Source organism: Carassius auratus, chromosome 34 (genome assembly GCF_003368295.1).
Source record: "Carassius auratus strain Wakin chromosome 34, ASM336829v1, whole genome shotgun sequence".
Taxonomy (NCBI): domain Eukaryota; kingdom Metazoa; phylum Chordata; class Actinopteri; order Cypriniformes; family Cyprinidae; genus Carassius; species Carassius auratus.
Window position 1 is genome coordinate 24,823,693 of NC_039276.1, and position 25,885 is coordinate 24,849,577.

The window sequence follows — 25,885 nt, forward strand, 5'->3', positions numbered from 1 at the left end:
TACATGTCCAGCATACGTAGAAACTTCACAAAGCATCCCAGGATGCACCTCATGAAGCTGATAGAATCCGGGTGTGTGGTGGCTTCATTAAATAAGCTAAAATGCAAAAGAGTTTTGGTTTTATTTAATTGCATGTGTTTGTCTTTCTATACTTCACAGTTTTTATGACTATGTACTAGTATTCAAAACTGGAAGAGGTGATAATGGATAGGTGTCTGCAAATGTTTGACAATATGCAGCCTATACCTGAAGCTTCGCTCTTTTTGAATTCTCTCTGATGTACTGTATAACTAACTAGTGATATGTTAAGCATTATATCAGGTAACAGGAATCTTTGGTGTTTGCTGCAGAGTATAATGTCTCATTCATAAAATAGCTTGTGGGGAGCCATGCTGAGAGAGGGCCAGTCTGGCCGCTGTTGTTTGAGGTGCCGCTTCAGAGGCTTTTCTCTGCTGCTGACTGGTAAGAATGCAGATGTTTGGTGGCCAGTCGCTGGTTTGGCCCTTTGACTCTCAGAGGTTTATTTTGTGATCAGTTTGCCAGCAAGTGTTGCACTGCGTTTCAGTTACTGTAACTGTTTGAACTGGCATTGTGACCGATACCACATGTTTTCAGAAAATGCAATTTCCGCACAAAGGAGGTTTAAGGGAACACATTTACACATACTTTCTGCTTTTTATACCCAGAATCTGCTGCATTTTTAGGGCGTCTGACACACAAGGATTTGTTATTGATGCCAGCCCTATATATTGTAAAGTAATTGCTGGTTGAAATGTAAGCAGCCACTGATCATGAGGTTATCTGCCCCAAAAAAGACACAAAGTGGGAAAGGTAGTGGTTGTTGGGTTGGGAGTGTCATCCTTCGTGTCTTGGCCAAGACCCAGCACTCGTTAGTTTTAGTAAATTACCCATGATTCTCTTGGAGCCTCCTCAAACAGACTCTGTGGTCATGTGTATGTCTTAGTTATGTCCAATAATGACATGATCTGTCTGAACAAGAGGAAAATTGATCTTGGGTGCACATTTCAGTCCGGGTCAGAGACTCAATGCCTGTTGGAATGCCCTTGTGATTACTGCTTTTAGTCTCCTGAGCCATGCCTCCCCTTTTTGACTGTGTCCTACTGAAAACACTCCACTCTGGTATGTACAGTGATTTTCCAGATCACCAGACTTGCCTAAGATCCAATGAACATCGAAACACACGAAGGGGACAGGAAAGAGATGGAGGAAATTGGGAAAAAATAATCAGATATATCTTGTCACGCCATGTGCAAAACTATATATTTTCACAACTCACTGTGCTAGTAACTAGTCAAGTTTGATTGAACAACTTGTCAAATTAATCGGATTTGGATAAGCTTCTGGTTCACCTGACCTGACCTGATCAGGTGTTTTTCAGGATATGTTCACTTAGGACAAGAGATATTAAAATTCTGGGATACCATCATACCAGTAATACGATAATGATTTTCATGTAATGGCAAAAACAGATCATTACATTACTATTGGTAAATAATGTTTTTAAAGAGTAATTTTACCCACAAATGAAAATATTTTTTGTTAAACCGGAGGATTCCTGCCCTCCAATGAAAGTCCATTTCACCAAAACTTGGATGCTTTAGAAAGTTTATATAGACATTGTAAAAGACGTTAGCACACTGAACACCACTCCTAAGAAGACTTGGATTACACAATTTAACTCGTATAGTTTTTATTAACTTTTTGAAGTGTAAAATGTTTTTTGTAATGGATTTTCAGTAGAGGGACAGAATCCTCTCAGCTGGATTAAAATATCTTCATTTGTGTTTTGAAGACATGAGGGTGAGTAAATGACGACACCACATTTTTTATGTGTTCCTCATCATTTCAGTTCATTGTTCTCAAGATTAAACCACAACATTGCTCACAAGCAGTGCGTCATTGCAGCAAAGCTGACATATGAAGATGTGTTTCTAAATAACTTTGCTTGCACTTTTGAAGATCTCCATGAGGATGTTGTTCTTTGCTCTTGGCTGGGGGCCTTTTTCAGGCAGGGATTGTACAGGCAAGCTTGGACGAGAATATTAGGAGTCAGGTCACTATTACACTCCTTTACTTCAGCTGCAGGCCTCTCCTGCTTGGGTTTGTCTATTTACAGTAGAAATACAGTGAGTCTTTTGAAGATCGATATCCCTTTACTGGCCTATACAGGCTTTAATATGAGATGTGAGATTGCATGGGGCTGCACTGTTTGTACTGTAAGTATTAAACAGCCATTTTCTAGCATAAAAACTGTTATAGTTGAGTTTTAGTCATTGCTAGCTGGTTGCTTGGGTGTTTTTGGTTGGATGGTTGAATCAAATGGAAGTCTTCTGTGTAGTTTTCATGTGATCTAGAAGCTTTGTTTGTTAAATCTTTGGAAGATGAAGTGTTTGAGGTCAAGGGTGCTTTGGATCATAATCCTGCGGGTTGAGATGTTTCTGGTTATCTGTACTGACTGAACTGTAGGCATATTCATGGAACTGTTGATGAATTGCTGTGACGTTATTATTGTTCTGGTCTAGTCACATCCAATCATTTTAGGAGACAAAAGTCAAGAGCACAGACTTCCCAAGGATGCGGCTCATGGGCCGCAGTGTGCATTATCAGCATGTGTGGCGGATCTGCTGAGTGAGATGCAAGATAGACACAACACAAGAACCTGCTGTGCATAGACCGGGATGATAAGGGAATTCATTGCTCAGTAGTGCATCATAGCATCTCTCATATGAGCCTATCAGAGATGAGATAACATCCCCGTGTGATAGTCTGTCCTCTGTGCACCATGCTTGTTTGTGTGCATGCATGTATGTGTATGCAATTATGTAGTATTATTTACGCACACACAAACATATGCATGAAGTTTTGTCAGTCATTTAGTTGTAGATCAGTGCACAGTTAGGCCAGAAACAAACACTATGCAAGAATGCAAACACAGATGTGAATGTTTGGCCAGTGCATTGCAAGCGTGTGGTCCTGTTGTATGTACGTTACTGTGAAACCTAGGTACGCAAAGGCGTTCAGTGTCTATGCCAGTTAACCTAATTTGTTATTAAAAGAGATTGAATGATATATAAGATTTTATTTAATATTTTTTGATACATTTTTATTCAGCAAGGATGCATTGAATTGATTAAAAGCGACAGTAAAGACATTTGTAATGGTGCAGAAGATTTCTGATTCAAATTAATGCTGTTCTTTTGAACTTTTAAATTCAAAGAATCCTTAAAAAATGTATCGCATAAATAAAATATCTAACGTATCTGATACTTGAGCATAAAAATAATTTGTAGCAGTTGTAAAAGATCAATATTGATATATATTGCTAATTATTATTCAGGTAGCTGGAGATATACATCAAGAAAAAACTTAAGATTCTTTACACACTGAATGTTGACTGAAAACTTACTGTAGAAGACATCGTCGTATGCTAATGCTCACTGGAGCGCCCCCGTTGCAACACTGAGAATGTGGCGGATAGTCATTTTGCAATATGAATTGTGACACACATTTGCATTAATGTGTTCATTTGAGCTTAGGATAGCTAGAAGCTTTTCCATTCACATTGTATTGAGGGTTGTTTCCGGGCCTTGCACATGCACTTAAGTTCCTAGTGAGTGTAAGCATGCAATGTTGAGATTGCAACTTGAGCTATGTAGCCAATTCCTCTCTGTCTTCTCGCATGACTTCCCCCAAAATTCCTTACAGGTCCCTCCTGTTTAGATCCTCTCTCATGTTCTTAAATGTGTACAACACACACAAAAAGTGTAATGCAAGATCCCTGTTCTGCTTTTGTCAGACTGGAGTTTTCTGTAGTTTTGTCAGAAGATCCACCCAACAGTGAAGAGTTGTAGTTGTTTTATTACTGCGCCGATCGATCTCGTTCCCACTGGACTGTTGGAGGCAAACAAATTTAATTGTTCCCTTCTGATTTTGGTTCCCTGGATACAACACACACTCACTCACAAAAAGACTGATGTCACCTATGTGGCAAAGGAGAATGGGACTTTCTTAAAAAAAAAAACTGTTCTGAAAGGCACATATGCTAAACTTCCTGTGTAAAATCCCTCGCAGATGTCATCTCTCAAGAGCTGTACAAAACAGCAAGCCACACTTTTTTTACAGCACGTCTGCACCATGTATTCTATAGTGTGAATTTACATAAAAAAGTAGTCTTTAAAAGACTCAGGCTGACAAGAGAAGGAGAGAAAGCCATCGATTGTGTGCTAGAATGAACAAATGAGAGAAAAAGAGAGCGGAGAGAATAGTGAAGGGGCAATTACTTGTAGAGACACACTAAATGTAGGTCAAGACACGAGGGCTGCTTCCTCCTCACCAGTCGAGCAGTTAATCAGCTTTAGTTTTATTAAAAGGGCTACTGGACACCAGACTAATCTGTTTCAATCTGCTGGGTTTTGGTATTCATCACCATCAGCCCGGCAGACATTTACACTCAAGCTGGTGTAATCTCACACACACACGGCCACGCGCTCGATGCACGTCTCTGAGCACTTACTCTGATGACGTATTGCATTCATAACATGCAGTCTCTAACGTATGTTCTTCTTCTGTTTCCTTCCCATCTGTTTTATTCTCCCTCACACATCTCGTTCATCCATCTTTTATTCGACCCCTGTCTCCCCTCCCCATCCTTCCTTCCCTTCTTTATCTCCTCTGTGTTTTCTGGCTGTCTTGCAGACAAGCACAGACTTCCTTTGGCAGGGTCTTGGTGTACCACCAGCAATAACGGTAGTATTCGCCGCACATCCTCTTTGGACACGCTCACGGCCCCTTACCTGTCTGGACACTGGCCCCGGGATGCCAACCATGCCCCTTGTGACAAATCCACCCAGGTGAGTTGCACCAGTTGCACACAAGCTGTTATTCCCCAGTTTAGCAACAGGTTGTACATTGTCCAACACCTCCCTTCAATCAGCCATTCAGTTCTCTCAGAAAACTTTCCACTCCAACCTCAAATATCTACTTGCATAGACGCATGTTTTGCAAACTACCAGCATGAATCACCTGAGAAACACTTGCTTTGTGCAAACACAAACTCATGAAACCACTACAGACATGTCTTTTGTGTGCACTCTGCACCCGTGAGGCACAGAGTCTCGTGTAGTTAGACGTTTTGAATGTCAGCAGATTCAACTGGCTTAAATAGGACAGACCATCTTAAATATGCACTACCGTTCAAAGGTTTGTGGTCATAATAGTTTTAGTTAGTCAGTCATTAAAGTTTCTTTTCTTCTAAAATTACTTTTATTAAGCAAGTATGCATTAAATTGATCAAAGGTGACGGTGAAGACATTTATAATTTTATTTTATTAAAAATTTGGGTTTCAAATAAAAGCTGTTCTTTTGAATTTTCGGTTCATAAAGGAATCTTGAAAAAACAGTTATCACTGTTTCCCCCAAAATATTAATCCGCACAACTGTTTTTAACATTGATAATAATTATAATAATAAGAGATGCTTTTTGAGCAGCATATCAGTATATAAGACCGATTTCTGAAGGGTCATGTGACACTGAAGACTGGAGCAATGATGCTGAAAATTCAGCTTTGCATATCAAAGGAATAAATAAATTTAAAATATATTCAGATACAAAACAATTCATTTAAATTCTAATATTTTTAGTTGCTAAATGTGTCAAAAGCAACAGTGACTGACTGTTGTGGAACTGTAGTGCAGCACTGATTGCTAAAGAAAATACTCAACTGATCTGTCATATTTACTCACCCTCATGTCATTCTAAACCTTTGACTTTCTAGTTTCTGAAACCCACGTTTTTTTTTTATGCCTTAGTGAAAGTCATTAAGGGTCCGATGTTTTTGGCCAGAGCAAACTTTTATTGTACAGACAAAACGGTTCTTCAAATGATCTTCTTTTATGTTTTAGAGAACAAATAAAGTCATGCAGGCTTGAAACAACATGAGGGTGAGTAATTGATGACCGAATTTACATTTTGGGGTGAACGATCCCTTTAAGGCAAGATAAACGTAACACAGTGCTGGTCAAATAAACAAATATTACAATCAATCAGCCTGTGTTAAACTTGAGTCATAGTTTGCAAGTAGAATAATGCTGTAATTGCTCCAAAATAAATACAAACTTTATTAATGGATAGATGCAAAATAAACACCTCTCAAAACAAGCCACCATTCTTTTACCTCTGGTGTGGTGAGTGCGTAGGCCACACAGATGTGTTCTCACATGCACACTCTTGCCTTTATTTGTCAGCAGCTATTAACATCTATTACTCGTGGGATTTTAATGTTGTTTTTCCACAGGTCCAAACACAGACGTTAATTTAGCATTTTACAACTTTAACTACAAAATAAGAAAAGTAGAATGTAAAAGTTATTATACATGAGAAAAGATAGCCGAGAGAGAGAGAGAGAGAGAGAGAGAGTGAAAAGGAGGAAGCCTCTCCCTGTTTTGTTGAGAGATGAGAGGAAACTGCGGCATATTTCTGGTGAAGCCAGACCGTCCACCATCAAGCTGCATTCTTTCCTGAAGCTGCCTGTTTTTTCCAGCTTATTATTTTTTTCCAGAAACACCACAGGGCCAGTATGTATCTGAACATTAAAACATTCGCATTGAAAGTTTTTCACAGCAAAAAAAAAAGATGACTTTTTCTTAATAATTAACTGCTATTTCGATAGATGAGTTATTGATTAGAGTTTGATTTAACGAATGAAGAGGCATATATTAAAGAAGAACTGGTTTCAGAGGCATGGTGTTTATTTGGATTACTCAAACCCAGTCCCCACGTCACAAGAAAGAGCATGACAGGTTATACGCTGGTTCTCTAGGGTCTTCTCTACCCTCTTTCATCAAAGCCTGAGCTTATGTGCGAGTCAGTGTGTGTGTGTGTGTGTGTGTGTGTGTGTGTTTGCTCTGGAGATCCCAGACCTCCACCCAGCTCTTTTTCTCAGCAGTGTGCCTGTCTCACAATGAGTGCAAAGGGAACTTAGCGAGTTGGAGGCGAGTGTGGAATTTGGCCGACATTTGCAGAGCTTGCTCTTTTCTCCCTGGACCATCACGCCAAAATAACCAGATCTTGGATCTGTACGACGGTGTCAGTTGCCAGGGAGCCGAGCTCACACCTAGTGACCAAACAATAACACTGAATGAAGGCCTTTGCTCCTCTCCCTGAGAAATATGCAGCCACGCACACACATGAATGCACTCTGTGTGAATCTGTATACAGCAGCTATAACAGATTTATAGCCAATGCAGGGTCAGCAGTGTGCGGCACAAGTGTTGAAGCTGCTAGATCCAGTGCTGTAGGTTATGTTTCATGCTTTGTCAGACGCCCTGGGAAAGTCATGGGAGGGGAAACAGAGACCAGTTCTACATTAGCCTTCTGCCATGGCACATCATAATTACAATAATAAAGAAACCTGATCAGACACGCATGCTAAACTGTTCTCAAGAAGTCAGACCTGAAAACTTTCTAATTTAAGATGCATGAGTGCTGAAATTACATCAGCTCACACCCTTGAGGAAGAGCTTGGATCACTGAAATGAAATGGATTAAACATTTTTATTCTCATGGTTATGGACTGGCCCTCTGGGTGTCTGATGGTGAAAGGTTTTAAGCTTACAGGAGAAATGTGGCTCTACAGAGGCATTTGTGAGGAAATACATTGTGGTAGTGCTTGTTAGTGCTTGTTGTTATTACTGTTTCTCATAGGCAGAGTTGAACAAACCCTTTGGTAGGTCACCTTTTGAGCTGCTAACAAGATTGATATCTCAAATAGTGTGACTTAGGGATAGAAATCATGAAGAATGTATTAATGCCGATACCTGTCTTTTCAAAGTAGTGATTTTTTTTTCTTACATTTGTTTAAATAAAGTAATATTTCAAAAATAAACTATAGATTCCATTGCCAAATGGTGAGATTGTTTCTGTTAATAAATGCAAAACTTTTTTTTAAAGTCTTTAATAAGTAGTTACAATATTTAGCCTTAATGATATGTTAAATATCTATACTAAACAAAGAAATAATGTGAAAAGGAACTGACCATTTATGGATATGGTTGTCCATATTACTAGTATTTTACTTTTTTATGCCTTTGTGATTACCTGTGCTGCTTTTTAATCATTTTTCTATGCAAAAAAAATGCACTAGGTGTACTGTATGTATTTGCCTTTTTTTTTTTTTTGGTACATTTTTAAGATGCCATGTCAAGTAAAAAGAAGCTCAGGTTTTGAAAACATTCCTCAAAACCCTGCATTATTTTCCATTTTTCTGCATTGTGCCTCACTTTTTTCCACTCAAGATTACAACATTCTGTGTGAACAGCCCCTATGCAGATGTACTCTGCAAGCCTTTTTGCTCAAATCTGATTTATTGTCTAGATCTAATTTCTTTTTAATGTTTGAAATCAGATTTGCGTGTGAAGTGTTTATGTTCTTGAACTGACCCACATGTGCAAAAAAAAAAAAAACAACAAAGACACCACAAAGCATACCCAGTCATAGAGAATAGACATTGAAATCAGTGTTTACACATTCATTTATAAGCTGTTGTGCTGCGTAATGAAGTGAATTTGTGTGTGAAGCCAATAAAGAGTACACAGATGATGATGAGAACACAGCTTTTGTAATTTTGGTAATATTATTTGAAGTTTTGCTTGTGTAGAGATGTCACCATAATACACTTCACTGACTACAGTCCTGGCTGTCTTATATATTCACTGAGTGACCAAAGAGCTACCACTATGTGAAATCTTTGGTGTGGCTCCTGTCAGTGCAGAGTTATGATAAATATCAAAATAGAGTGACATAAGTTACAAATTTGACTGTTCAGATTGAGGTCGCATGTACATGTATCTGATTATTACCACATATGGAAGTGGCCCAAATCAGAAACAAAAAAACCCCCTTGGATTCCATGTGGCTGTGTGCTGTTCAAACAGTTATGGGGGAAAAAACTGGTCTGTCTGTCTGAGTTATATGAGCAAAAACTCAGATTTAGGCCACTTTTGCCTGCAATCTATACGTAGCCTAATTGATAAGATGTTACATTTGTCTTACAGGAAGATAAAACTGCCAGTAAATCCAACATACTTCCTTTGAAGGAGGGATTTTACTCATTTACAGAGTTCAGAATAGCATAGCAACTTGTGGGTGGGATCCTTCGACTAAACACACACACAAAACACCGTAGCAACATATCAACAGCATCTTATCAATGCACTGGACACCCTAGAACATTTGCACAGGCAACCGCCGCTAGTATTTCATGCAGAAAACTTGATGCCATGTCTACATGAGCATCCTTTCACGTTTAATGATGACCACTGGACTTACTGGACTTTGTTTTGTTTTGATATGAGTGAACCATCAGAGCGCTATCCATTCATGAAGATAAATATGTGCATGTGAATTCCTTTCCCCAGTGTGCAGAAAGAAGTTCACTTACATTAAGCAATCCCAGGGATTTTCTGACATGAGGAGTTTTCTTAGGCCAGAAAATACTAGTGTTAAATAGTGAAAATAAATAGTGTTGCCAGGGGGATTTCCATTTGTAAGGTTTACAACATTGTGTACCTGTGGAAGGAGAGCATTAACCTTTAACAAGGATCCGTGTTACTGCGGTCCATTCGTAGCCGTGCACACACTTGGCCAACACACCGCAGTGACCTTGCCAGATTTGTTACTTTTTAACAAGAAAGTTCTTTTTGTCATGAAAATCCCCTTCTGGACTAAGAGGCTAAAAATCGGAACTATTTTCCAACACTGGAGTTCAGTGTTCAGAAAGCCTGTTGTTAATTTGGCCCTCTCTCAGTAAACAGACCTTGTGTTCCAGTTCAGCTGAAAGAGAGGCAGGTGAATACCGAGTAACAGCCCGTCCAAGGGGAATTCACGACTTGTATTCCCCTCTGTATGTGAGCTCACAGGGTCACAGAAAAGCTTAGCTGGCAGATTATTCAGACAGTGCTTGCACCCTCCAGTGAGGACCTGAAACTGCCTCCTATCAGGATTCCTAATATAGTTTTGGAAGTCTCTCACAACAGGTTTACATGCATGCAAGATCAAAAGAGTTTTATTTAGTTTTCTCATAGTATACATTTAATTTTGATCGTTCTAAACCCCTCCTTTCCATGAGCCTACACTGCTCTGATTGGTTAGATGTTCTAGTCTTTTGGTCTGCTGCGTACAGCATATGCTTCAGTGTTTGAGGGTGGGTTAAGTTCTTAGTGAGCAGACAACATAGACGGGAATTATCCAATAATTATAATAATAACAATAATAATCCTCTTTGCTTCGGGGTCCTGATCACCCTGTTGGGGGTTATTCTGCAATAACAACCGGCTGTATGTACATTATTCCTTACATGTCACCCAGTGATGTGTAGCCGTAATGTAAGTGAGGCTAAATTCCTGATTCGTTTCCTGATTCCTTATTCATGGAATTCCTGATTAATTTAGGTTGTTCAGAGAATTTCTTTTAATTCATAGTTTTTTATTTATTTATTGAGAGACAGTTTATTCATCATGTACTGTTGGCTTCACAACTTTGCAGATCATTTACATTCATAGCAGGTTTACCATGTTTTCGCACCAAAACCCGCCCAAATGCTACTGAAAACTAGATCAAATCTATACCCAAACGCATTTAGATGGGGGTTCCTCTGCAAAATTGCATTCTGGGTGTAAAAATACAAGTTTTTCGGCTGGGATTCTACAGAAAAATTCACATTTCAGGGGCTAAATATCACGTTTTTGGGGTTGCTCCAACCCACGGACATGAAAAACAACCTGCAGCAATGGTGTTAAAGGAACACTCCACTATTTTTGAAAATAGACTTTTTCCCAACTCCCCTAGAGTTAAACATTTGAGTTTGACCATTTTTGAATCCATTCAGCCGATTTCCCTGTCTGGCAGTAGCACTTTTAGCTTAGCATATATCATTGAATCTGATCAGACCGCTAGCATCTCGCTCAAAAAGGACCAAAGAGTTTATATATTTTTCCTATTTAAAACTTGACTCTTCTGTAATTTCATCGTGCACTAAAACGGACGGAAAATGAAAAGTAGTAATTTTCTTGGCTGATATGGCTAGGAACTAGACTCCTCTTTTTTTTTTTTTTTTTTTTGATTTTGAACATGATTTCTTGTGGTGTTTTTCTATCTTAATGAAACTTGGTTTGATATTTCGTTTCTTCTGTAGTGGCTCATGCAAGGGTGACATAAGTGTCCAAATACAGATACTTCACTAGAGGCCATGTATGTCAACAGGCACTTAGGTTGGGTCCTCAGACTTGCAGCTTTAAGCAGGATATGCAAATACTTTGATTTACATAGCGGAATTGGGGATTTCCCTTCCCCCCACCCCCACCCCTTTTTTTTTGATCTACTGTAAAGGTGTTGTGTTTTTTTTTTTTTTTTTTCTTTGTGTTCTTTTCACTTCCACCATTGTTTTGCATGTTATTTGCACTTTTTTTCATGGTCTACTAAACTTCAGTGACTTTGCTTATGAGTTTTCACTGGCTGACTGGGGTTACATCACACACCTAGGGCCTCCACTCAGGACCTGTGCTTCAAAGCGAGTCCAAACACAGCACCCCTCTGTTTATAAAGAGCCCTTTGTTTCTATGTTAATCTACTCTGAAGCATGGGCCCTACTGTAACTTCAACCCTCTCTCACACACAAACACACACACCTATCCCAAATGCAGCCTGATCTAGAAAACCACACTCATGCTTCCCTTAAAAATGTGCCTTTGTCACTGTTGTTTTTTTTTTTTTTTCTGTCCAAATATCACACTTCGGTGCATGGTATTTTATCATATCATATCATATCATCATGATACCAGAACCATGGTAATACTTAACTCATTAAAAAAATACCTTTTAACTTTAGTAATTTAGGCCTTACTATTGGATTTTGACCAGAATACAAAATATTGGTACCATATCAGTTATTGTCAAATTCTGGATTTTTCTATACGTCATCTAATGCTCACTTTAAGTTAATCTTTAAAATACTTTTAATGTAATAACACTGTTAAATGTGCTCTTTAGTTATTCTCAAAATACATTTTTAATACTGTATAATATAATGCTGTGATGAATAAATTGACCTGTAGCATTCAAAATGCGTGATTTATTATCATTGTTTGTTACTTAGACAGCAAAGTATACCATTCAGTAACAGTTATTGGCCTTTTACATAAATATATGACGTCAGCTTCTTGTCCAGAATTTCAATGCCAGTGCTTACGTATGGTGCATTTTTGTAAGGGTTGCCTGCAGTGAGTAAGGGCTGTACTGATGTGTCTCCCTTCTGGGTGCAGAAAGAGAAAATTAATCATTGGGTCAAACCACACAGTCTTTGCATGCCAAATCCATGGCACAGACTTCTAAATTGAACTGACAGATTGCTTGTGTATCCGTAAACACGTGTCAAACTGAGTATCACACGGACTGTGTATGTCCTGGCAGGCCCGAGCAGACAGATGCTCCCCCTCCTCAGCAGAGGATCCCTCTGTGCAGCGTCCACAGCTGCTGAACAGAGCCGTGTTTGTGTGTAGCCAGCCTGCTCCGCTGGAAATCTTAAACTGCTGGGAAGGAGGAAGTGATCCTGGCAGTTGGCTGCAGCTCTGAGAGCGAGTCAGGAGCTGGGCGTCCCAGTCCTGTGCTCAACACAACAGAATCAGTCATGGAGCTGAACTGCTGGAGAGCAGCACAGCTGAAAGACGACACACACACACACACTTGCAGCAGCATTCAGATGGACTGTTTGTTGTCTATCTTAAAGCAATCAATCAAGCAGTCAGGTTGAGCCTAAAATATTCTGGGATTGTAGGAGAGGCCATAAGCCTATACTAGAATCAGCTTTTGTGAGGCAATAAGAGAGATATGCATGTTTGTGTCCATGACCCAGTTTACACTCTGTGGTGTTTTGGCTGACCACAAATGGTCAGCACTAAATATAAATGTAACCTAGTTTTAATGCAGTTATTTTATTTTGAATGTATTTATTTTTACACCTTTTATTTTCATTTATTTTTCATTTTAATTTATTTTGCTTATAGGATCAACTGAGGCAGATTTTCATATCAAATGTAAACAAGCCCATGTGATGCAGGGTAAACAGAATGCCACACCATTACAATCACCATCCACTTTAACACACATGGGAAAAGAGGAAGCCTGCAGAGAGCATGAAAGAGAGGAGGAGGTAGAAAAAGCAGAGGTGTACAAAGGGAGTAGGCGGGCGATGAAGAGGAGAAAAAAGAGATGAAGAAAAGAGGGATCAGACTGAGATGAGTGAGAGGAAACCAGCAGAACAATGGCGAGAGAAGGAGAAAAGCGCAATGGAACAAAGAAGCACATGCACGGATTAATTAAACAAAGAAAGAAAGGAATTTAGAGGAATAAATGTTGGGGAGGGGTACGAGAGGTACACCCGGGGACAGGAGCTCATGGAGGTACACACGGCATGAAGTTAATTAAGAAGAGAAACTTTATCCTACTAGCTCATTCAACCACATCTTGCTTTCTCTCTCATTGTTTCTTTAGCTCTGTTCTTGTTGTCTCGACTTAAATATTTAAAATGTCTGAATTTGATCATGTCTGACATGATTCCATGAGTTCATACATAAAGTCAGCATGAAATCAAATCGACAGGTATTCTTTCCTGATTTTATTGTGCTAAAACAACTCGGGCCACCTCCTGAAACACCTTTCCTTTTTGACTGATGTCCTCAGGGCCGCTGTTGTAATCAACAGGTGCCAGGGGAGTTTCAGAAGAGTTGTTTTTCCTAATCTCCCTGTAAACCCTGCTATGTTATGTCAACTTTTCACAATCCATTCTGTTTGTATAGAATTAAATCCTGCCCTACTTTTTTGCCTCCTTGAATATCCAGTTTTACACTGAAAAGACTTTTTATCTGATGTATGTTGTTTTTTATTTTAAAAACAAAATGAACAGTTCTCATTCTGATGCAATTCCAAGTGAAACTGAATGTTTAACTGTAGATATGTTATGTAAGACGGGATTTAATTTTATCTATCAGATTGAATTGTTTAAAGTGGGGTGTGATATTCAAAGATTCGGAGGTGAAGAAAGCTATTCTTTTTTGATGAAAGCAAACATTTAGCTCTTGCACTGGTGGATCATGCAAAAAGACCAGGAACATTTAGTAATAAAGACATTATGCTGTGTCAGAAGTTTAGCTTGGATCATACAGTGTATAAGCACTTGTGTGTGTGTGATATCAGCTGACGTTAAGTATTTGTTTGAAACGAGTGTGAATCAGAACACGTCTTTTAAGTGTTGAGAGACAGAGCCTCCGGTGGTACAGAGAGGAGATTCGGCTGGTGTCCCTGCACATGTTTATCACCAACCAAAGGAAAGTTTGTCAATTTGTGTGTCTCCCTGATGAATGGACCTACTAATTAATGGTGTGTGAGAAGCTTGCATGAAAACAATGTTAAATATGGGTGAATTTTGACACCAGTAAGGATCAAAACAGGATTCTGGCTTAATCATGATGCACATCACACAATGTTCCCTTGTTAAAGTGATTTTGATTGGTTGAGTTTGGACCGCTAATGCCTTGGGCTGTTTCCAATACCATAGATTAGATTTTTTTCTGTACACCATTTTACAGTTTTGGCTCATGCTTTTGAGTGATTGAGAGAGGCTGAAGCAATGAGATTACTTTTCCATAGCTCCTGAACATAAGAGCACTCCTCATCTGTGCCAGATATCTAAATAAGGCCATAGCTGTCCGGTAATAAATCTCCATACGGCGTTCTGAGTGAAAGTTTGTGAACTCACTAGTACAGACACGTTGAGTGTATTGGGTGTAGAAAGATCTAGAGTTGTTTATGGTGTAAACCCACAGGTTGAATCTTTTGTGTCGTGCCGTTAACGGCTGCACTCACCCAGTGGGGCGGAACGAAGACAAGTCCTGATCAAGAGGCTTCCAAACAAATCTTTGTGTGAGTGTGTGTTATGATGCCCAATACACATTAGTGTTTGTGTTTGTTCTCCTAGTGAGATCATGTGTGTATTTGCGTGCCAAAATGTGATTTGAGTACATGATTAGTAAGGCCATGGTGTGCATGCATACAGCTGAGCGGTTCCCATAACTCTCTAGGCTGACGTGGACTACTGATTATAAGAGCAGTATGAGACTGAAGTATTTGCCGGTTGTGTGTTAGCAACTTTAAACTACCAGAAACTAGTTTTTTTTTTTTCACAGAATGCCATTTTGGTGAATTATGTCATGTGTTTGACGATAATTATTTGTGTTTTCTGCTCCTATTGTGGGATTCTAAGGCAGGTTTATTTTTCAGTTTGACAGCTCTCTGGTGGCAGATTGGTATTAAAACCCATACTAATTGCAAAATACTTACTATTTCTTCAGTATGTGATTTGTATGTTCATAGTTTACAATACACATTTTCTGTACCCATTGAATACTGGAATGATTTACTACAATTGCTAAAATGAGCAGTATAAAAAAGTCACAATGCAAAGGATATAGTATCTCAAAGTGCAATGGGAACAACTTAACCTTCTATTCCAGAGTAATGAAATATCAAAAGTAATATATCCTGATTGTTAAGGTCTCTTTCTTGGATCATTATTTGCCTGGATTTTGCCACAAGTTATTTATTTTAATTTAAATAATTAAAGATTAACTTAAAGTTGGATTCAAAAGTTGTGTATTCGTTTATGTTCCCAGATGATAGCTGGATACCACTTGTTGAATTAATCTAGACCACAATCTAGCATACTACTGTTTGAAACGCTATATATTTGTGATTCATCACTGACCACTTGAGTATTAGCTTTTTATCTTCAGCAAGGGTCAAATTTGGAGTTTGATATATCAGAATATAAATTGCTTAATTCCAGTTTTCAGTTGAAGCATGCGGTTTAAAAATATAGACAAAGCACTATAGAGGTTTTAATGTTTCATCATCATTATATAAAAGTCATTATTGGTATATGCATCGTTTGTTTCAGCAAATGAAGCTTATATTTATGTGTGTGTGTGTGTGTATGTGTGCGTGTACAATCCTGAGGACTGCACCTGTCTCTGCTCTGGCTGGAGTGTTTGCGGTTATCTTTTTTAGAGAGCTGTATCACACTTGAGCAATCGAGACTTCACTCAAAGGAAGCTCAGAGCCAGCCGCCCTACGCAATGTGTGCCTCTCCATTCTCTTCTTTGGCAACAGCAGCTGTATTTTTACGTTTAGAAAGGAAGTTTGCAAAGAAGTTACACAAACCATGTTCTGTGTAAAGATGAGCATTAAATGGTTTGTATATAGGATAAAGTCCTAAATTAGATCCACCATCCCCCAGCTTCGTGCCTTCACTGGTGTGTGTGTGTGGGTGAGGGCTCTTTTTGTGATATTGTGCATGAATGAATTTAAAGGGCAGGCTAGACAGCCCATTGATATGGTCTTAAAACACGAGAAGCATGGAGATCTCTTTTTTTTCTCTTTTTCTAACAGTAAAAACAGCTCTTTATAATGGTGTAGCACAAAATGAACTTTATGCTACACCTGGCAAAGGTTTGTATGTACTGTACATGTAAATATTTTTTTTTAATGTCCCAGTTGGAAGTAATATTTTATATCAAACACAAAATTAGCCTGTTGTTGAAAGATCGTGATTTTTCTTCCTCTTGTTTTAGTTTTGTTGGGTTCATTTCATTAAAAAAATAAGAGCAAAAAAAGCTGTCACATGGAGCTCTGGCAAAAACAACAAAACGTAAAAAACCCTTGATAAACTTCTGATTACATTTCACCCTGACGTAAAAGACATGCACATCAATTGGATTTACAATCTCACACAATTTCATTTAAACCAGGTACTGTTGCAATTCCCACAGTTGCAAGCCAAAAAGTAACCACAATTTTATTCTCAGTTGGCTTTGAAGAGTGTAAGCAACCTTATTATTTTAGATAAGAGTCAAAAGACTGTATCAGCATACTCATGAATCAAGAAACAATATGATGCTGTGATGATCAAAACTTATTGTTGTTTCATGTCTGACAGTCTCATGTGTGTCTCCCACAGACCCCCAGCGCCTGGGCCGATGAATGCGGAGAGAAGAAGAGGGGCTGTCACAAGCGCTCAGCCTCCTGCGGCAGCACTGACCAGCTAAAAGAGGTCAGGATGCGTTTAGGGCCTGATCTCCTTTCCTCCCCCGCGCTTTGTTCCATTCAGCAGAAGCAGGGCCATGGCTGGACCCCCTCGTTGTTTTTCTCTCCCCTGTGTGAGATTGTGGATGAGGAGACGGGGCAGCAACAGGCTGTTGGGGATAGTGGGGAGGGGAAGATGGAGGCCGTGTCATTATCATATTATTGGCAGGCTCTAGTGAACCAGAAGCAGCCTGGTGTCACCTCACATTACACCCTCCCCTCCTCCTGTTTGTGTGTGCACCCTTCCTTCCCCTGTCACATCCACCAGTGGCTTCATACGCTGTTCTCTCTATTCAGGTCTTCTTCCTCTCTTCCACCACCTCATGGGTCTTCTCCCTTTGTATATCTCTTCTGTGCCTGGGTTTCACAGGTGTCTGTACGTACATTATCTTCTGCCACTTGTTATCTCAACTGCTATCTATCACCGATCAGTCGCCTCTATACTCTAGTGTGTACTAGTGTTCTACTTCATAGTTAATCATTCTCTAAACAGTGATCAGGTCATATGTGAAGCACTCACCGCACACTGTAGGCACATCTGATGGAACCTGGAGAGCAGCCTACCAAGAAAACATTTATAGATATCATAGGAGAGTTGGCCTGGCATAACATGTTTTGTCTAAATTCTAAGGTAGTAGACAGATGGGTACCCCAGAATGCACTGAAAGAAATTTTTTTTTTTTTTTTATCTATTCATTACTGAATGGTATTCCAATAAAATAGATCTATAAGTTCAAACATCTTGTAAGAATTAACAGATTCTACTAGGAGCCATTCAGAGCTGGATGAGAGGATGGATTAATAGATAGGTGGATTGATGGATGGAAAGGTAGACAAATTGATGAATAGGTAGCTGGGTGGATGGACTGATGGATTGATGGATGGATGGATGGATGACTGAATGAATAGGTAGGTGGATGGATTGATAGGTAGGTGGATAGATTGATGGATTCACGGATGGATAGATGCATGGATGGATGGATGGATGGATGGATGGATGGATAGGTAAACTAATGGATGAATAGGTAGGTGGATAGATGAATAGATGAATAGGTGCATGGATGGATGGATGGATGGATAGGTAGACGAATGATAAATGGGTAGGTGGATGGATGGATAGCTAGATGGATGGATAGATGAATGGGTGGGTGGATGGATGCATGGATGGATAGTTAGGTGGATTGATGATAGCTAGATGGGTGGAGGAAGGATAAGTAGGTAGGCAGATGAATGGAGGGATAGGTAGACGAATGATGAATAGGTAGGTGGATGGATGCATGGATGGATAGATGATAGCTAGATGGGTGGATGGAAGGATAAGTAGGTAGATGAATGGATGGATAGAAAGGTTATGGATAGACGGAGCTATGGATGAATGGATTAAAGAAACCTAATGAGAGGAATTGGAAGCTTGTTAAAGCTAGTTTCTAACTAGTAATTACAGATCTTAAAAAGACGTGAGTGGTACAAAGAAGCAAGGATCTTGTAATTACAGTAATGAGCAGTGATATTTGCTGCCTATGCAGATCATTTCAGATTAATCAAATTTGAGGTTCAGTTTTAGCTAGGATGTTCGCTTAGAAGGTATCTGCCTCAGTAGTGCAGTGAAGACCTCTTCTAGTTTTGGAACAGAGATGTTGTGTCTGGTACAAACACAATATAATGTACTGTTCCTTCTCAAACGAGCATCAAACAGTCACACACAGACAAAGATTATTTTAACATATAAGGGTTTCGCTCATAGATTCTATTCACGGACTTGAGGCTGGGTTAAACTCTACATCTGATCTCATCTGTACATGTATTGCCTTCCTTTTTCCTAGGCTGGGGTAAGGAGAGAGTGAGCGGGAGGGTGTATCTGTTTTCTGTTTAATAAAGGAAATGGTGTTTTTGAAAGCATGTGTTTTGGGGTGGAGAGAAGGTTTGGGTGTTTATTTGTGTACATTATGGATTACAGGAATGCAGTGCCATGAGACACACAATAATCCCATCTGACCTTAGGCTCTGACTCACCCAATGCTTGAGGTTAAGACGTAAAATACAGTCAGTATTGCAAAATAAACAATGAACGTAGTTTAATTTTATGATGTCTATTATCCAAGCAAGATAGATTTGAATGTTCACTTGAAGTGAGGAATATTGTATTTCCTGACAATCTCTCTCTCGCTCTCTCTCTCTATCCATGTTTCAGATTGTGAAGCTGAGGCAGCAGCTCCAGCGCAGTAAACACAGCAGCCGTCACCATCGTGACAAGGAGCGCAAATCTCCCTTCAATGGCAACCACGCTGCTTTCAGCCAGTCACAGGTTGGTTCTTTCTCATCTGCTCTGAACCCTGCAGACCCGGTGGAGAAGGTTACCTGGGGTGGTGTGGTGATGGTCACAAACAGGAACTCTCTCTCTCCTTCTCTCTCTCCTTCTCTCTCTCATATAATGAGCTTTTACCTCTATAGCAGTGACCCAGCAACCATAAGCCGATAGTCTACCAGTTTCTTTGTTTTTTGCCAAATTTAATAGTATATACTGCATATATACTACCTTTTAAAAGTTTGGGGTCAGTAAGATTTTTTAAATGTTTTTGAAAGAAGTCTCTTATGCTCACCATGGCTGCATTTATTTGTTCAGAATTATGGTTAAACAGTAATATTGTGAAACATTATAAAAAAAAATAAAAAAAAACTTTATTATTTTAATACGTTCTTGAATGTAATTTATTCCTTAATGTAATGTAATTTACGACAAAGTTAAATTTTCAGCATCATTACTCCAGTCTTCAGTGTCATGTGATCCTTCAGAAATTATTCTAATATGCTGATTTACTGCTCAAGACATTTTGTATTATTAATGGCACATTAAATGATACACAAAACAGAGAGAAAGACTGTTTGTTAAGATAAACGTAACATTTAAATAAACGAGTGCACTTAATGCCATATAAGCAGAAGAAGGAACCAAACAGCACAACACAGCGTCAAAAAAATGAAGTTGGCTCCTGTGTCCCCATTATAACACCTCCCATTACTTTAAGCTAATGAATTTCTGCATAGTTTCTGCCTCGTTCTCTCTCTCACTCATTCTGAAAGCATGTAAGTGTGCATACCACTGAGTAAAAGCGCGTGTGTGTGTGCTTGTGCATGTCTTATTGGCAAGGCCAGGTGCAGGCTTGCAGGCTGTTTCAGCGTGAAAGACCTCTCTTCACGAAGAAAGAAACAGTGACTAAATTACTGAGGCCTGTTGCCTGGCCGTGTCTCCCTCCCTCCCTCTCTCTCTGCCTTTTCTCTCTCTCGCTCTGTTTTGTGTTTGCCCATGAATTAGTCCAGCATGTGGTGAATGTGCCACACGCCTGGTCTTTACTGTACTATAGCTGTCAGCCAGTCAATTAAAGGCCACACTCTGTCCGGCTCGCTGGATGTGTGTTTTGGGACTCATTGTGCGGCTGGGGTTTTTTTTGTGTGTGTGTGTGTGTGTGCATGTGGCAGCCTCAAGAACCATCTGTCGTCTCACTGTATTCATCTTTTGTATTTAATCCTCTGAACTGTACTCAGACTCTGCCCTTCTGCTGCACAAAACACCAGACTATTCACAGCTCGGCCTGAACTGGACAAGAATACTGATTTGACCAGCGTAGTACACCTACAGATTCCCCACTCAGAGTCTGTGTTCAGAACGGAATACTAGCTTACTATTAACTGAATGTGCAGTATTCTGATATATGTATATCATGGTATACATTTTTTTTATATTATATAATTAAACCGGTACACTTATACTAAGTTAAATTTTGAAATGGTAGTGTATTGAGTCATTGTCACATGACCCAGTTACGTTTCCATGTATAATTAGTGGCATCCAGTTATTACAATTTAACCCTCTGGGTTCTTCATTTATGAGTCACACTCAGGACCTTCGGGTCAAAAATGACCCAGAGGCCGGGATTCAGGTATACTTTTTTTCAGTAAATCAATCAAATGTATTTTTGTTTCAATAATATTTTTTCTTTTTTTGTGTTTGAGAGAATTTTATGATAATAATAATGAATAATGAATTTTTATGCAATAATTATTGATCCATTTTTTCCCATTGAATAATAGAAAATTATTATATATATGTATTTTTATTTTTATTTTTATTAATGCTGTATTTTATTTTAAAGTACAGCCAAGGCCTATAGAAACAATTTTTGAAATTAGATTGGTGCCATCTGGTGGACAAATTAAGCATTTTTATCATGCAATAGCACATTTTTACCACTAGAGAGAATGTACAGCTCTCTGTAGAAAGGCTTGTGAATTCTAGTGATTTTTGCACATATTTGCCTATTTATTTCAGGTTGTGGATTTTAATATATAATCACAGATTCTCAAAGACTATTTTTGTCAAGTTTTTTTTTTTTTGTTTGTTTGGTTGATTTAAATGGTAATTTCAAGTGCCAGTTTTACTTTATAATACAGTCAAACCTGAACATTGCACTAGAAAGAGAACAAATGGAAAGCATTTTGTTACCCATTGTTTTAATTCTAACTTAATAAAAAAAATTACATTATTTAAATCATAACATATTTTTATTTACCTTTTATTATAAACATTTCCATTAAAATTATTTTTTGCAATTCAATGAACAGTAACTCTTCAAAATTGCCAACAGCAATTATGAACAAAAAACAAAATAACAGCAAACGTATAATCATTTTCAAACAGTACATGTAAATGGAAAATAGAAAAATAAAAAAAGTGTCACGCTGGGCCTGGGTCGCTCGAATAGGCCTGGAGGTTACTAGGGAAGAATTCCATCCTTTGACCTTACTCTGTTTGTGCGTGTGTGCGTGCGTGCGTGCACACGTGCTTGTGTGTGTGTGTTTGTGTGTGTGTGTGTGTGTTCAAGAGAGAGACATGGTGTGTGACTTTTGCATTTTGGATCCAATGTCTCCCCTTTATTTGATTCATTGATTTTATTTCACATATTCTCACATATCTCTGTTACAGTTTCACCAGTCTCATATTTCCCTATGTGTGTGTGTGTGTGTGTGTGTGAGTGAGTGTGTCTATTTTGCAACCTTGATGGCTTACAGCCTCATGCTTTTATTGCTGTGCACTTTATTTCTTACATTGATGAATAATTTCTTTTATTTCACACATTTCACAAAATTAGCTTTTGCAATGATACTTTCATTTGTGTGTGTTTTTGTGTGTATAAGTGTGTGTGTGTGTGTGTGTGTGTGAATTTTTTTGTCTGTTTTGCACTCTTGATGTTTTAGAGATTCACCCCTTCACTGTTGTATGCTTTTTTTCTGCATCGTGGCTGATTTGTAGATTGTACACACAAAAAAACTCAGTATTTTCATATTTTTGCAAATTTCCCATTCATTTCCTATGTCGGGTCATTTTTGACCCGAAGACCCTGAGTGTGACTATTTTTTTTACGACCACTTAGACTTTTAAAATCCTGTCCCCAATTTTTTGGGGTGTTCATATACCAAGTACCAAAAAAGTCACCAAGTTTCGGACCATTCCGATGAAGCTACGATTTGTAACATTTTTTTAAAAAAAAATTTCGGGTCATAAATGACCGAAGAACCCCAGAGGGTTTAATTCTAATAAATTATTGTAATTGTAATTAAATTTTGTGAACAGTGTCTTAAGTTTTGGCTGTTCAGGTCAAATAAGGAGTCAGAACAAGGTTGTTTACGTTGCATTGTGGGATAGCCTTTTCTGTGACATCACTGATCACAAGAAATGTTAATTGATTTCATGTATATTCTGTTTGTTTTCAGAAATCTAGCACTTGTCAACTGTTAATGCTTTGAGCAAACACAAATATACTGCAGAGATTGAAAAGGTTAGTTTACTGTTAGGTACAACCATACTCCAACTGTAGTTTTGCTGAAGGAGAATGATTTTTGGTTTGCTTGAGACAAGCTGTAAGACTATTCATGGTTTCAGCCTCTCAAGACCAAAATGTTTCTCTCCCCTCGTGCCTCTCTTGCTTTCTTCAACCAGAGATTCACAGCATAGCCTCAGTGTGAGAAAACATATGGAAGTGCTAACCTGCTATTCCAGGAACCCAGACTACCATGTGATCATTTAGCTCTACACAAACACACACACACACATCTGTAAGTCCCGTCCCCTCCAGCAGATGATGAGTATGAGGGGGTGATTGAACGGTGTATCATTGGTCAATGCCATTTCGTTCTGCCATCAGATTCCTGTAGTTCTCTTCATAGCAGTCGAAGTGGAGCTGGATTTGTCTTTTATAGGTTTATTTATTCAGGGAGTTTCTCTGCTGTGTATTAGCCGTAATTTGAAGCAGCTGAGGTTGAGTTTAGAGCCGGAGAGATGCCCATGCCCGGTAATTATAACAAGCATGGACGTAAGGTGAGAGGGCATGTTTCTGCACCTCAGGCTGAGTGGACGTGATGTTTCTCAGCTGAAACATCACGGTCAGGTGTCACCCAGTGTATGATGTAGGCTGTAAACTCTTCCCCTTTCATCAAATTGTTGACCAAGTTCAACCCCAAAATTTTATTGTAAACTTCAATTTCTCTCTGTCTTCTACTTTCTTTGTTTTTGGACTCCGATGTAAAAGCAGTTTCCTAAAGAACACACACACTGTGACCTCTGTCGAGGGGGAGGAATGTGTGTGTGTGTGTGTTGTCTCACGGCTGAGTCGGGTATACGTGGGGGTGTTCCTCCCATTATGTGCATGGAAAGCAGAAGATGAAGTGGCAAAGATGAAGTGGCAGTCATGAAAATTGCATTCTTTCCAGAATTAAAAGCCCTGAAGAGGGGGAATAAGAATAGAGGAGGAATGAAAGTTGCATTTGAAAACCTTTATGAGAGATCTGGCCATAAGGTCATTAGCTCCAAGTGAAGAAAAGAAGAAGAACATCCGAGGAGACACAGAAACACGGGTGAACAGCTGTGGAGATGTGCGCATCTTCTTCAGGCTTGGGAACTGCTCTGTAACAGATTGCAGAATCAACATACTCGATCATAGACTTTAGAGTAGACACCATATTTGTTACAATTGAATACAAGGTGGTAGTACTAATTGTTTAACCTGTTGTACTGTTGTGTACCTGTGAGTCAGTAGTTCAGCTAAAATAATAATTGAAATGTGTCTTTCCACAAGTTCCAGTGAACAAAACGTCATGAGTTATTATGTCCCAAATGATGCACTTGTACTGCTCTTTTTGCTCTTCGTCTAGTGTCTGATAGCCCTCCTTCCAATACGTCAGGAAATGCACGATGCTTCCAACGTTCCACACTTTGTTCTAGTTTCTTTGTTTTAATTCCGTTATCCATGTAAGTACACTTATTGTTTTTTTTTTTTTCAGTGTAAAAACATTAAGTAATTACACTATTTATACCACAAATTAGCATAGAATAGTGCATGAATACGAAATTGAGATGCACCTATGATTTCTGAATTAGACAACCTATTCTTCTGTCCCAATGGCCTATACTTTTGTTCCTCATGCTTCGTTCCATTCATATCAAATTAATCATATGCAAATTAAATATGGGGTCCACTGTGACTAAGGTCCATAACAATAACACCCATCATATTAGTCCTCTGTTACTCTCTAGATGTATTAGCATTAGGTTAGATCTAGCATTTCCAATCAATGGGCCTCATGAAACATCAGCAAAACGAATGGCTGTTTAACTCATTCATAAATCCGCTCTTGTGTAAATTGTTGCATTGAACTTCATCTCTGCAAATCACCAGTGGACAAAAATAGCAAGGGATGTGAAAATTAAGCATGACCTTGGACCTACATTTATGAAATATTGAGCAGACTCTACTTCCTTCCCTCAAAGACTCATTTTGGCATTCTGACTAATTCATGACAGTAACTTCCATGAAGTTAATCCTCAGTTTGTACTCCGTAGCCATGCTAGGTGTATTAGCAGTATGGTGTACTGTTGTGTACAAGGCTGTTGATCATATTGTTAATGAAACTGTGAAAATATATTTTCACACGAGTGTCCAGTAGACAAACAACTCTGGTGTATTGGCAATCAAGTGGTGGCTTAACAATAAAAACAATGCTGGAAGTTTCATAGCTCGAAGCTAACTCCTCAAGTTTTTGTCTTCAACACATAAAAAATTTCCCCAGTCATTATATTACAGTTTTTCTCTACACACAACCCTTTTTTAAGTATTTTGTCCTTAAATTCCATTAAATACATGTATTTATAATCATTGTTAAGTGTGTTTGGAATAAATGTCAAGCCAAGGTTTAACAATATTAAGAGACTGAATGTAGTGTATCATCATCAGTACATACACGACTGGTCAAAAGTTTGGGATCAGAACCATTTTTAATGTTTTTTACAGGAGTTTCTTATGCTTATCAATTCTGCCTTTATTTGATCAAAAATACAAGAAAAAAATAATATTGTGAAATATCATTATGTTGTAAAATAATGTTTTTCTTTTTTAATATACGTTCAAATCTAACTTATTCCTTTGATCAAAGCTGAATTTTCAGCATCATTACTGCAGGCTTCAGTGTCACGATTCTTCGGAAATTCTTCAGATTTTTTTATCAGTGCTGGAAACTGTTGTGCTGCTTCATATTTTTATTGGAGCCTGTGATACTTTTTTTTTTTAAGTGTCAATTATTTAAAGAGCATTTATTTAAAATAGAAATCTTTTCTAACAATATACT

General features: G+C 38.6%; 1 protein-coding gene across 1 annotated transcript in view; it reads left to right on the forward strand.

Moving 5' to 3' along the window:
* The window catches only part of LOC113053605 (protein FAM117B-like), a 39,842-nt gene that overhangs the window by 2,132 nt on the left and 11,825 nt on the right, over positions 1–25,885 (forward strand). The window contains exons 2-4 of the mRNA XM_026218752.1: positions 4,717–4,871; positions 17,085–17,177; positions 19,401–19,514. Of these exons, the coding sequence (XP_026074537.1) occupies positions 4,717–4,871; positions 17,085–17,177; positions 19,401–19,514 (362 nt within the window). The remainder of the gene's footprint in view (positions 1–4,716; positions 4,872–17,084; positions 17,178–19,400; positions 19,515–25,885) is intronic.